A 14,639-nucleotide genomic window follows, 5' to 3' on the forward strand; every position below is an offset into this window, starting at 1 on the left:
GAGCCTTCTCTCCTTACCCCGCCCCCCACCGGGGTATTTCTGGCTCCCAGAGGGGCAGACAGCCCTGAAACCTGAGCAGAAGCCGTCCCCGGTGCCACGCCTGGAGAGGGGCATTAATAGCAGCCTTCCTCAGGCCCCTGACACGTCTGGGCAGCTGCTCAGCACGTCCCGCGTCCCTCAGCCCCAAGGCCAGCCCACTCTGGCTCAGCCAGGCACACTAAACTTAGTGGCCACTCCCAACTCGACAACCACCGCCACCCCCCAGCTCGGCTGTCACCTGCCCGAGGAGACGCAGCCGCCGGACCCTGCCCAGGGCACCTACGCCTCGGCGACCACCATGTCCCAGACCAAAACGCTGAAGGTCCGCGTGACCCTCTTCTGCATCCTGGCAGGCATCGTGCTGGCCATGACGGCCGTGGTAACTGACCACTGGGCTGTGCTGAGCCCCCACATGGAGCACCACAACACCACCTGCGAGGCGGCCCACTTCGGCCTCTGGCGGATTTGTACCAAGCGCATCCCCATGGACGACAGCAAGACCTGCGGGCCCATCACCCTGCCCGGGGGTAACGTACCCACCCTCCGTCCCGATCCCCACCTCCCGCCCTTCCCCGTCGTCCCCCGGACAAATTTGCCCATGCCAAGGAAGGCAGGTTTCTCAGGCTAGAGATAGGGCAGCCGCCCAGCCCTTTCTTCCCAGGGAAGAAGATCTGAATTGCATGTGCTGTGCTGGTGGCTGGGGCTGGGTTGTAAGACGAGGGCGTTTGTCCCAGCTATTTCTGTCTGGCTGGACCTTGGGGCTTTTCGCCCAGAACAGAGAGCTGGGCAAGCTCAAGACAGGAACCGCAGCTGTACCAGCCCAGGGACTTCTGGGCTCCATCTGGTCACTCTCTCCCTGCAAAGACATGCTGGGTGGCTCTGTGTCCTCAGGCTGGGGGAAACCATGGAGCTGGCAGGTTTGTCCCTGGCCTCAAGGCAGGGGAGGAGAGAGGACAGGCGATGGAATATGCAGGGTCCTGTGCAAAATGAAAATGCAGGGTTCCTTGCTCCAAATTACCAAGGATTTCAAGGCAGCAATAGCAGCACATGAATCCAAGCATGGACCCTTGTGGGCCCTGGGCCTGGAGAAGCTGCACAGGTTGAATGCTTGTGAAGCAGGACGTGGCTGTGGGTGAGCCACCTGCCCCTACCTTTTTTTTTTTTTTTTTTTTTTTTGAGACAGAGTTTTGCTCTGTCGCCCAGGCTGGAATGCAGTGGTACAATCTTGGCTCACTGCAACTTCCTCCTCCTGGACTCAAGTGATTCTCCTGCCTTGGCTTCCCCAGTAGCTGGGATTACAGGCATGCGCCACCACACCCATCTAATTTTTGTACTTTCAGTACAGACGGGGTTTTGGCATGTTGACCAGGCTGGTCTTGAACCCCTGACCTCAGGTGATCCACCTGCCTTGGCCTCCCGAAGTGCTGGGATTACAGGCATGAGCCACCGTGCCTGGCCTCCACCCGCCCTTTTGTCAGGATGTCAGTCCATTATGCATCCTCCCTTAGCTCAGACCCTGTCAGAGTTACAAAGCATTTCCTCACCCTGTAATTTAAGCGTATTCCTCGATTTCCTACCATGTGACCGAACCACATGTCGAAGGTAAGCTCCTTTTCAGGAGTACCTGGTAGTTGCATGACTAGCCTCTATTCTGCAAATGCCGAGGCTTCTGGATTCTTAGCAAATACAGCACTTTAGAGGAAAGGGTGCTACGTGGAGACCAGGCGGCCAGGGATCCAGTCACCATTGCCCATTACCCTCAAATGACCATCCAGCGAGGACAAAGATCATCTCAGCCTCTGCTTCTTCCTGTATAAAATATGGGACTGACTCTCAGCAATGTAAGATCCCTTCCCAGGTTTACAGACGCCCATCCACGGTGGCAGTGGAGCAGGGTTATGTCAGTGTGATGTCCCACCTGGTTTTCAGGATGATTCCCTCTTTTACCAGACTTTGGTGTTCCTTGAAACCTGTCCTTCAAGGACACTAGGGCTGAGTCCCCAAAGATCTTGCAGTCTGCATGTGAACCAAAGAGCCAACACCCCATCCTCCCATATCTCTGCTCCCTCTTCCTTCCCTGCTGCTTGCTCCAGAGATCCCCTCCCTCATTCACGCCCACTGGACGCCCAGAAGACTCGTAAGTGCCCAACTGTTATAGAAACACCGAGTCCCAGGGCTGAGGGTGACAGGTGTGGCCATGTGCTTGCAGGGTATCGCATAGCCCGGATGCCCATGCCCCTTGGCGACTGCTGAGCACACCCATAAACAGGCAATCCCTCCAGCCAACTCCCCTGGGCAGGGCAGGGCAGGGCAGGGCAGCTTCTTCAGGGACCGCGCATAGGGACGTGCTGTTACAGTCCTGTTCACCCGTCCTTGGAACCATCTGCCTTTTAAAGTCAGAGCAGAGGACTGGGCAGTGAGCAGAGTCCACACAAGGAAGAGACAGGCTGGTGAGAGGTGACTGGACCAATTACAGGGGACCAACAGGCATTGCTTGGCCTTGAGCCTGACCAGGATCTATCTCTTTGCCTTCTTAGCCTAACCAGCTATGAACCATACTTCCCACACTTGTGACACTGAGCACTACCTTCCCCCAGTCATCTTCCAAAGTATGTTCCTGCCTTTTTCCCTCTCTTTTCTCTGCAAATGGACATCTTTCTCCTTCCCCATATGCCCTTCTTGTGCCCCCTGGGACCACTCTTGTCTGGAGGGAGGAAGCGGGTTCATATGTGGCCTCTCATTTATTATTAACAACAACAACAATAATAATGGCACATACATGTAACCCTATGTGCCGACTATTGTTGTAAATGCTTTACATGTATCAACTTTGAATGACATCACGAAAAAGATGATAGAGAAAAAGAACTTCCAAAAATCTTCTTCTCCATAAAAGCAATGAGAAGCCTGGTGGAAATGGTCAGAATCAACATTTTCAGAACTCTGGAAATTAACCAAAGTCCAGCAAGAAAAATGGGTGAATCTCAGGAGGACCAGTGAGTTCTGTGGTGTTTTAACTTGACTTATTCCTGATTCCCTTTCCCAGCTCTGTGGTAACCTCGCAAACCAACGTTCATAATCACAGTGAAAATCAGCATCCTAGTAGCCTCTGGAGGGGAGAGAATGGGGTTGGATCAAAGGCCCATTCCCAGAGCATTGTCATGATTTGACCTGTCTGGTGATTCCCTGAAAAGCCCCACTTGAGAAGCTGTTTCTGTTTGACCTGACTCTGAGCTCATCCAGTACAAAGAGTCTTTCTCCCTGGGGACATTTGTGGAACATAATTAGAGATGATTACTTAACATCATGGCTGTCTGAGGCAGTAGATAACAGTTGGGAAAACAACAGGCTAACCAAAAAACTGGAGACTGAGATGTCCATAGGTTGCTTTGAAAAGCTCCAACAAATTCCTGGGAATCTAGGAGGTCACACGCATGCACAAGGCTATATGCACACTCAAGAAAGACCTAAGAAGGCCCTAAGCACTCTCTGCCTTATCTTAAGGCTCTGTTCAAGCAGAAAGTGAAAGCTAAGGCAGAGGTGTGGGTGGCTTACCTGAGTGTGAGTCATATGCACAGAGCCCCTCAGTAAAGACTGGGGGAGTCATTGTTGCCAAGCATTTTAGGAAATTTCTAATTGGTCACTAAGCTAATTGAACAGGGATTTCAGTGGTCACACATGACAAAAAACAGACTTTACCATCTGAGTTCAAAAAGTCACTAAACAAACAATAGGAACAAATCCTCAAGAAGGGGGAACAACTGATTTCCAGAGTTGCCACATTATATTGTTTAAAAAATACTGGCTGGGTGTGGTGGCTCACTCCTGTGTTCCCAGCACTTTTGGAGGCCAAGAGGATTGCTTGAGGCCAGAGGTTTGAGATCAAACTGGGCAATATAGCGAGACCCTGTCCCTACAAACAAACAAACAAACCCCACAAAATAGCCAAGAGTGGTGGCATGTGCCTATAATTCTAGCTACTCCTGAGGCTTAGGTGAGGGAATTGTTTGATCCCAGGAGTTAGAGACTACAGTGAACTATGATCACACCACTGCACTCCAGCCTGGGACAGCGAGACTGTCTCTAAATAAATAAATACATACATAAACGCAAGACATGCAAAGAACTAAAATGATATGGGGCATATCTGGGGCAGGGAGAGCTCGATAGATCCCTAAGGAAGCCAGATATTGGACTTACTAGACAAAAACTTTAAATTGGCTATAGTAAGTATATCCAAAGAACTTTTTTTAAAAATCAAAAGCATTAAAGATGAAAATGATGTCTCATGAAATAGAAACTATCAAGAAAGAGACAGAAATTATTTTTAAGGACAAAATGGAAATTCTAGAGTTGAAAAGTACGATAACTAAAATGAGAAATTCACTAGAGGGGCTCAATAGCATATCTGAGCAGGTAAAAGAATCAGTGACCTTTAAGATAAGTCATTTGAGATTAGTTAGTCTGAGGAACAGATAGAAAAAAAAAAGAAAGAAAAATGACAAGAGCCTCAGAGACTTATGGGACACCATCAAGTGTATGTAAAGGAAGTCCCAGAAGGAGAGGGAAAGGGAGAAAGGAACAAAAAAGGCATATGAAAAATAATGTCCAAAAGCTTCCCAAATTGGATGAAAAACATTAAAAATCTACAAATTTGTAAAGCTCAATGAACTCCAGGTAGAATAAACTCTAAGGGATCCACACCTAGACACACGATAATCAAACTGTTGAAAGAGACAGAGGATCTTAAAAACAGAAAGAAGCAATTCATCACATACGAGAAATCCTTAGTAAGATGAACGGCCAATTTTTCCCCAAATCAATGGAGTCCAGAAGGTGGTGGGATGACATACATATGTTAGCTCACCTAATCCTCACAAAAACCTCCATGAAGGCCATGCTATTATCATCATTCCAATCTTACGGATAAAGAAAATGAACCACTGAGAGGTTGAGATAGTTGACAAGGTAACACAGGTGATGAGCAGAGCAGCCAGGACTCATACTCAGATGATTACCCCTAACATTCACCTTTTTAGTCAATAAATTAACTACTTTACAACAACCCAGTGAGTAGATTCTTATTCTACAGGTGGATCCTATTCTACAGGTGGTTCTTATTCTACAGGTGGTTCTCATTCTACAGGTAGGAACATGGAGGCTGAGCATAGCCTTCCCCAGGCTAACTAGCTAACAAATAGAGGTTCTCCACCCAAGTCTTGAATCCAGAGCCTCCTTTCTCTCCAGTTCCTTCCCACACCCTCTATTGTGCATGTAAACACAGCTCCTAAAAGTTCTGACCCAAGTGAACACAAGGAGTCCAGCTTTTGACATGGCATAGTTTGAGGGTAGCCAGACCAGAAGCTGGTGCAGTGGAGGAGACTTCTCATGGTCCCATTTAGTCTTAGAATGTTGGAGGCTCAGTGGGCAAGAGTTGTCTAATTTTTCTACTGTCCCCCACAAGAGTTGTCTAATTTTTCTACTGTCCCCCAAAGAGTCTTAGAAGGACTTCCATGTACAACATCTAAGACCAATTCCAATGCCTCCAGAATGAGAGCAGGGGCCTCTCCCATAGGAGAGACTATGTGTTCTGAAAGTCCAAATGAACCCACAGAGAGGCCATCCCCTGCCCTTGGGCTGGGTGAAGTGTTGCTTCTTTCAGGCTCTGCCTCTTTAGGGCAAGGAGGCAGGCTGCCCCAGGGCCCACTTTGCCTAGTGCCCCATTTTCCCTACTGGTCCATCTGCGCTCAGTGCAGGAATTGGGACTGGATGAAAGAGCATGATACTACTGACCCCAGGAATTTCATGGGCTCCCCTCACCACTCACAGGAGTCCGTGCCAGAGGCCTAGGCCAAAGCCAGGCTTCTCCCACGGAAGAGTAGTGCTCTGGAGCTCCAGGGTCAGGTCTTGGAGATTTCTCCAGCCCATTCTATAAAATTCTTCAATCAGAGGTGTGGGAGGAGACACAGCCCAGAAAACCACTGTCAGGAGCTGATAGAACTTCTTTTACCAAAAGGCTAAACACAACACTGGCATCAATGCAAGTTAGAGGCTTTCTTGCATCCCTAAAGTACCAGTTTCTTTGGTTTTGGACAAATCCACAAATTACCTTTGAATATATGAAAGTCTCCATGGACTGTCACTTGGTACACTGATACATTCTCAGTGATAACCCAAGGCATCCCCTCATGCTACCAGCTGCTCCAATGATCAGAGAAAGATCCCTATTAACTCCAGTTCAGCTTGGAGCTAAATGTGGCTTCTGCTCTAATTCTTCGAAACTGGCACACTAGACATGGTTCTGCACAGTGACTAATGCCCTTAACCAGAACACTTGTTTAGCCAGACTGTTCCATCCCCCAGTCAAGTCTGAGGGCTGAGTTCACCACAGTTTTAATAAATACCCCATTTAATATTTTTAAACCACTGAGTCTTACAGAAATAAGGAGATTAAAATCAGCATAAGCCATTTGCAGAGACAAAGGAGAATGGCACAACCTCAGAGTTCCTAACACCCCAGATCATCATCCTGGCATTGGAATCTTTGCTGACTTAGTCAGAAGCAAAGCTGCAATCCCTGAGCTTTGCGTAAGTGTGATGGAAGCCAGGGCAGTGGGACAGAGAGGGACATCCCAGAGGCACAGGCAGGAAGGCTCAGAGTCTGCACAGGACCGTCACAGTCCCTCTCCTCTTGCCCCATGACTAAGACGGGTCCCCCTCAGATGTCCTTCCTCTTGACGTTGCCCTGGATGCTCAGTTTCCCAAATAATATCCACCTGGACCCAGGGACAGGGCAGGGAGGGAAGGGGCTTGTAGTAGGGTCTGTCCATCTGAACAGGACCCTCACCCTCTTGAGTGACATGGGCAGATGCCTGGCCTGATTTATCCTGAATGGGGCCTGGGTCTGACGTGCCCCCACCCCTACAGGGCCCTCAGGGACCATGAAAGGGTTTATGGTCTCCAGTGGGCAGCCACATAGCCCAGGAGTGGATGTTTCTCCCAGGTTCAGGGCAGGAGACACTGGCCTTTTTCATGTGCTAAGCCCAAGAGAGGGGACAGGTCGGTCCATCCGTCCTCAGGCCCCTAGTTCAGCCATGTAAGAGTGAAGCTGAGGCTTCCTGATGCCCCGAGAAGGAATCCTAGCCACTGGAGGCCCCCTCCCTCCATTTGAGGACACTTAATGGAGAAGAGGGAGGGGGCGCATTGTCCCTGGACCACCAAAAGAAAAGCAATCCCCCCAAAAGCTCACAACCTGGCTCCTGCAGACATGTAGGCTACCCCTGTGTCTGAGTTAAGATCATTTCTATCCAAGCAGCCAGCAGCCACACAGAGCCTGGCGTTTATCTGGTGGGGATTTGGCGAGCCAAATGCTACCTGTGCGGGAGTCACCTCAGCAACCCACCGGGTGCAAACAGCCGTGCTCCAGCAAAGCACTCCGTGGCCCTCATCTCAGGGTCCTCCGCTGGGAAGGATTTTAACTGACAGCTTTCGAGCAGTCAGGGAGGCAGCTGACGGTGAAATACACTTGAATTCAGTCAATTCTGACAACTGAAATTGGTTCTTAAAGAATACAACGGAAACAGAAATGTTTCTTTGTCCAGAGGGAGACACATGGAGACTTACGACATAGCATGGGCCATTTCGAAGCAGTGATTCAAGAGATCTATAGCTAATAATCTAACAAATAGAAGAGGTCTGCATTATGCTTTAAAATAGCACCGGACGCCGAGAGAGAATAGCAGAGCACCAATTCTGACATCACCACCAGCAGTCAGACACCCCAGGTAATGTGGTTCAAAAGGAAAGTGATTTAAATATAGAAGCGCACAGAGAAAGCTGTTTATGCCAGGAACGGGTACTGCTGCTAAACCACATCCCATCTCCAGGGTCATTTCCTTCCTCAGCCTCAGGAGAGGCAGCAGCCCCGACTTTTGGGGGAAGGAGGGGAATGGTACGAGACTACAGGCTTAAGGAGCAAGAAGATGATTTAGGTCCGATTAAAGAAGGCCTCCATCCCCCCAAAAAAACCTTGGCATCACTGCAGGTACGTTTCCAGAAAGAACTAGCCATCAACCGCCTTGTGAGCATCTAAATGAAGCCTGGAAGTGAACAAATGAATTGACAAACTAGACACCATCTAAACTAGAGGAAGAGATGTCTTTCTACTTGAGGGTCATTGACCCACAGGAAAAGAAATCAATGAAGGGCCTCCACAAATAAAAAGCAAACTAACTTAGTTTTTGAAGGAAACGTAATATAAAATAACCCATTCATCCACTTCCTAAATCAAGAGCAAAGAAGATAAACTGGATTTAGGAAGAGATAAGACTGTGCAGACTGTGCTTTTTTTTTTTTTTTTTTTTTAAACGGAGTCCCACTCCATCACCCAGGCTGGAGTGCAGTGACATGACCTCAGCTCACTGCAACCTCTGCCTCCCAGGTTGAAGCAACTCTCCTGCCTCAGCCTCCTGAAGTGCTGGGATTACAGGCGTGAGTCACTGCGCCCAGCCTGTCCTTTGATTTTATAGTATACCTAGCTATGAGAGAGAGACTGAAGGAGAAAAATGGAAGTGAAATTATATTTTAAATCAGCATGAATTTCCTTGCGCTGAACCCCTCCCCTCTCCCTCATCAAATTCAGATTCGTGTTCCTACTACCCACAGACTTTCCATAGCTTTTATGACAATTATCAGGTGGGCCAAGCGGCTTTGCGGGGCAGGTCTCATCTGGGCTGTCTCACAGAGACCAGCGACCCAGTGAAACCACATGATGGTCACATTCAGCCCTCGTAGGGTTCCATCTGCGTCCAGGCCATTCCAATGGCCACTCGGAAAAAGCCCTTTGCAGGGCATTTTAAGGGGCCTGGAGCAGGGTTCCCATCCCAGCTGCACATCAGGCTCTCCCAGAAAGCTTTTGAAAAACACTGCTTCCCAGGTCCCACCAGTGAACCAGGGTGGGCCTGGATTCTGATGAGAAACAGTCCCAGATTTGGGGTTGGTCCAGGGTTTCTCAACCTTGGCACTCTTGACATTTTGGCCTGGATCATTCCATGTTGGGAGGGCCTGTCCTGCGTGTTGCAGGATGCTCAGCAGCGTCTGTGGCCTCTAGCGGCTAGGTGCCAGGTGTACCCCTCTCACCACCACCATGTCCCCAGGCATTGCCCAGTGTCCCCTGGGGAGGCAGAATCGGTCCTCACGGAGACTGCTGTTTGGTTCTTTAGTGATTGTGCACCCTGCACACCCTGAAAAATGGCTTAAGCCTTGGCCTTGGTTACCCCGTCTGCCTAATGGGGTGCAGAACCCATAGGCCGTCTGCCCTGTGGACTCATCCAGCCTCAGCTCCCTGAAGACCTCTCAGCCTTCCAGGCAACGTCATTATTCCACTGAGATGTTGTTCTAAGGGTCACAGACAGACGTTTCAGCCCAGATTAAGGATCTGGGGAGAAGAGAGCCTGCCAGAGCCCCTGCGTGCCCAGCAGAATGACACCGCACTCTCTGCCAGGCCTCTGTCCTTGCTACAGGTCCCTCCCCTCAACTCACAGTGTGTCTCCTCCTTTGCAGAGAAGAACTGTTCCTACTTCAGGCATTTTAACCCCGGCGAGAGCTCAGAGATCTTCGAATTCACTACTCAGAAGGGTGAGCTTGGGTGGAAAGGGGGCTGGGGTGACAAGAGGGGACTTCTGTGTCATGCATCACTGGGCCAGAAAGCCATTGGGGGCAAAAGCACTGACTTCCTCAGGCCTGATGAGAAGAAGCCCATGGTGCATTTGAACAACAGCCTTGTCACCTCTCTGCTCCGGAGGCCCCAGGTAGCCGCCTTCCATCTCCAGGGCCCAGAGCTTCCACACCTCGGGACCAGGGAGCGTTTGCAGAAGCAGCACTTCCTGGCAAGCTCCTACCCAAGGGCAGCTGTTGTGACGGGAGCTGTGGATGTGGAACAAGTGCTCAGAGGCCCTGTGGTGGCTTTTGGTGGGATGTGATGGTTAGAGTCTTCAGGGACAGTCTGAGTCCCTCCCTGGCCTAGAAATCCCTCCCCAAGTACCGAGAGGGCGCAGTGGGCTCTGGGAGCTTTTCAGGACCCACAGAGCTCAGACGCACACCCACTGTCGGGACACACACCTGTGCCTGCCCGCGCCCAGACAGCTGCACACAGGGTGAGTGGGTAGACACACAGACGCACACTGACACACACAGACACACACAACACAGATACACACATACAATGACACACACAAGACACAGACACAGAGACACACACTGACACACACAGACACACGCAACACAGATACACACATACAATGACACACACAAGACACAGAGACACTGACACACACAGATACACACAACACAGATACACACATACAATGACACACACAAGACACAGACACAGAGACACACACTGACACACACAGACACACGCAACACAGATACACACATACAATGACATACACAAGACACAGACACACACACACTGACACACGTACAATGACACACACACAGTGACACACACAGACACACAACACAGATACACACATACAATGACACACACAAGACACAGACACACAGACACACACACTGACACATGTACAATGACACACACACAGTGACACACAGGCAATGACACACAGACATACAATGACACACAGGCAATGACACACACAATGACACACACGATGATACATACACAAGACAATGACACACACAAGGCACACACACAGAGACACACTGACACACATGTACAATAACACACAAAATGACACACATGACATACTGACACAATTACACACACAGTTACACACACAAGACACAGGCACACACAGAAACACACACTGAGACACATATACAATGACACACACAATTACACACAATGACACACAAAATGACACAATGACACACACGACACCACACAATGACACACAATGACACACACACCACACAATGACACACAATGACACACACAAGACACAGTGACACACACAAGACAATGACACAATGACACACAAGACACACAGACACACAGAGACACACACACATGTACAATGACACCCACACAATGAGACCCACACAAGACACACAGAAACACATACTGACACAATGACACAAGATACACACAGAGACACACACTGACACACGTACCATGACATACACACAATGACACACACAAGACACAGAGACACACTGACACACATGTACAATGACATGCACACGACATGCAGTGACACACAATGACACACACAAGACAGTGACACACACAAGACAATGACACAATGACACACAAGACAGACACACAGAGACACACACACGTACAATGACACCCACACAATGACACCCACACAAGACACACAGAAACACATACTGACACAATGACACAACACAATGACACAAGACACAGAGACACACACTGACACATGTACCATGACATACACACAATGACACACACACAAGACACAGAGACACACTGACACACATGTACATTGACACGCACATGACATGCAGTGACACACAATGACACACAATGAAACACGAGACACAATGACACAAGACACAGTGACACACAGGCAATGACACAGACACTAACATGCACAGATACATGTACACACTAGCACATGCAGACACACATACAGTGACACACACACCAACACACTGACAGACCCAGATACACATGCACACACTACCATACGCAGACACGAACACATTCTGACAGATCCTCACATATGTGGCACATACATGAACACACACACTAACCACACACAGACACGCACACTGCCACACACACTGGCAGAGCCTCACGTGCACCGGGCTGCGTGACAAGCCACCCTGTGGTCCTTTGCTCCTTAACCCCAGGCAGACCACCCGCCGCCCCAGTGCCTCCTGCCCTGTCACTCGAGGAAAGTTTCTGCTCTGGAAAGGCCTCCAGCCACTTGCCTCTCGCCTCTGCCCCCGGTGGGGACCTTGCAGCCTGATGCTCTGGGAAGACATGGGTAGAAGAAGCCCCATGGCAGCCTGGCTCTGTGTGGGCCTTAGGGAAGGACTTGGCCCCTGGGGCTGTCGGCTTTCTCATGTGTGAATGGGAACTGTGGTGTATGGGGTGGTCCCTAACCAGCCACCATGAGAGCTCCTGGACTGAGGCCGCATGCCGGGTGTCCCTTGTGTTTGCAGAGTACAGCATCTCGGCAGCCGCCATCGCCATCTTCAGCCTTGGCTTCGTCATCTTGGGCAGCCTCTGTGTCCTCCTGTCCTTCGGGAAGAAGAGGGACTACCTGCTGCGGCCCGCGTCCATGTTCTACGCTTTTGCAGGTAGACTGGGGGCTCCGCCCGAGCACCGGACTGGGGGGACCATGTCGTGGGGGATTCTCCGCTCCACTCTCATGCCCACCGTGGGATTTGGGTGGGGGGCATTTCCCAGGCTCCATCCCCATCCAGGGGCAAACCTGGCCAGGCCCTCAGCGACCCCAGGTGGGCTGGAGGGAGACAGAGCTTGGTCTGTCCATTCCTCCCCATGACTCAACCCTCAAGGCCCCAAAGAAATGGCCCAGAGAATGATTAACAGAAGAAGGAAAGAAACGTGGTCGCCTTTCTTTCTTTTTCTTGGGGGATGAGGAAGAGGGTCTCGCTCTGTCGCCCAGGCTGGAGTGCAGTGGAACGATCACAGCTCACTGCAGCCTCGAACTCCTGAGTTGAAGGGTTCCTCCCGCCTCAGCCTCCTGAGTACCTGGGACTACAGACGTGCGCCACCACACCTGGCTAAGTTTTTATTACATTTTAATTTTTTGTAGAGACAGAGGGCTCATCACTATGTTGCCCAGGCTGGTCTCAAACTCCTGGCCTCAAGCGATCCTCCTGCCTCAGCCTCCCAAAGTGCTGGGATTACAGGCATGAGCCACCGTACCCGGCCATGTGGTCGTCCTTCTAAGGGATGCAGGAATAGGGTGGTGCGTGGACAAATGGATCCCTCTGCAGGCTCCCAGTTAGAACCTGCCTTGAGGCAGCTTTTCCCCCAAGGCAAGGTCACTGCCTCCTCCATGCACACAGGCTGGGCTGGGGCTGGGGGTAACGGCAGGCACCCGTCGGTCCCTGAGCGTACCTGGCTCCGCCCCCAGGTCTCTGCATCCTGGTCTCGGTAGAGGTCATGCGGCAGTCGGTGAAGCGCATGATTGACAGTGAGGACACCGTCTGGATCGAGTACTATTACTCCTGGTCCTTCGCCTGCGCCTGTGCTGCCTTCGTCCTCCTCTTCCTCGGTGGTCTCGCCCTCCTGCTGTTCTCCCTGCCTCGAATGCCCCGGAACCCATGGGAGTCCTGCATGGATGCTGAGCCTGAGCACTAGCCCTACTGTGGCCCTAGCAACCCTCAGGCTTCTTCTCCAGGAAGCCAGGTCTCAGCCTGGAACCTTCCAGAGGGGAGGCGGGAGCAATTTTAGCTCCACCCTGCTCCCATCTGCCCCCTGCCACAGTCGCAGGCTGCTTCCTCTCTCTGAGCTCCTCTGGGCTGCCACAGGCTCCCCTGGGAATAGAGCAAGAGGATGTCAGTCTCAATCTGGCCACAGTTGGGAAAGGCAGGGCCAGCAGGTGCACAGGTGTTTACAAGGACCCCACTTCCCCTGGAGCTCAGAGGTGTCCCCACCGTACCAGCCTCTGATAAGCTGCCTCCGGTTGTCCTTTATGAACATTGCAGGGACAACCTGTGTTTGCCAGTTCTTGGTGTTCCGTGTAAATAGCCAGCCCCTCCCTTTCTCAGTGATAAAACACACCCTCTCTGGTGAGCGCAGCATCCCCTCCTTGGCTTCCAGGAGCCCTGGGAAGCATTTTTAACTGAGTAGAATCTGTCTGTGGCTTGAAATAAAAAAGCTCTCAGAAAACTCACGTTTTCCTCGCGCCTTGCATAGAAATTGCTCAGATTCCTGGTCACATCAGGGGCCCCCTGACGCCGAATGAGAAGGGAAGGCAGGTCACCCGGGTACGTTGAGGACTTTTGTGGGGACAAGAGGGCAACACACGTGGCTTAGAGGCTCTGAATTCCAGCTCAGACAGGGTTTCTCTAGGCCCTGAGATTGTTTTCGGGAGAAACTAGAAACCTTCTGATGAAGCAAGGGTGTTAAAAATAGGAGGGGTTATTTCTAGAGCCTGGCATGCAACGCACCTGGTGCCAACGCAGCGCTAAAGCAGCCAGCCAGTGTCTGATTTCTGATGCTGGATTTCTGTTGTGAAGAACATCAGGAAGCAGGGCTTAGCAGTTAGACGCTTAGGGCCGCATGAAGAGCCATGATTTGCACACTTCTGCCTTCCAGAGCCCCACAGTACTTGCCCAAGCTTCCGAAGTGGAGTTCAGACATGATTGGCAGATGGGATCTTTGCCTTGCACCCTGGAGAACCCACTGGAGTTCATGCTCCTAGGGCAGGGTTTGGCAAACTGTGGCCCGTTGGCCACACCTGGCCTGCCCCCTCTTGCTGTATGGCCCACAAGTAAAAGGTAGTTTTTACAGTTTTAAATTGTTCAAAACATTAAATTAAAAAAAAAAAAAAAAGCCAGGCTCGGTGGCTCACACCTGTAAATCCCAACACTTTGGGAGGCCAAGGTGGGTGGATCACGAGGTCAGGAGT

The 14,639-nt window shown here is 50.7% G+C and overlaps 1 protein-coding gene across 1 annotated transcript; it reads left to right on the plus strand.

The window, feature by feature from the left end:
* Window positions 1-220: 220 nt before the first annotated feature.
* On the plus strand, window positions 221-13,897 carry CACNG1 (calcium voltage-gated channel auxiliary subunit gamma 1). The gene is made up of 4 exons (XM_025362947.1): window positions 221-566; window positions 9,601-9,675; window positions 12,199-12,336; window positions 13,140-13,897. Exons 1-4 carry the CDS (start codon window positions 338-340, stop codon window positions 13,364-13,366), a joined length of 669 nt encoding a protein of 222 aa, XP_025218732.1. The 5' UTR covers window positions 221-337; the 3' UTR covers window positions 13,367-13,897.
* The last annotated feature ends 742 nt before the right edge of the window (window positions 13,898-14,639 follow it).

This window comes from Theropithecus gelada, chromosome 16 (assembly GCF_003255815.1).
Source record: "Theropithecus gelada isolate Dixy chromosome 16, Tgel_1.0, whole genome shotgun sequence".
Classification (NCBI taxonomy): domain Eukaryota; kingdom Metazoa; phylum Chordata; class Mammalia; order Primates; family Cercopithecidae; genus Theropithecus; species Theropithecus gelada.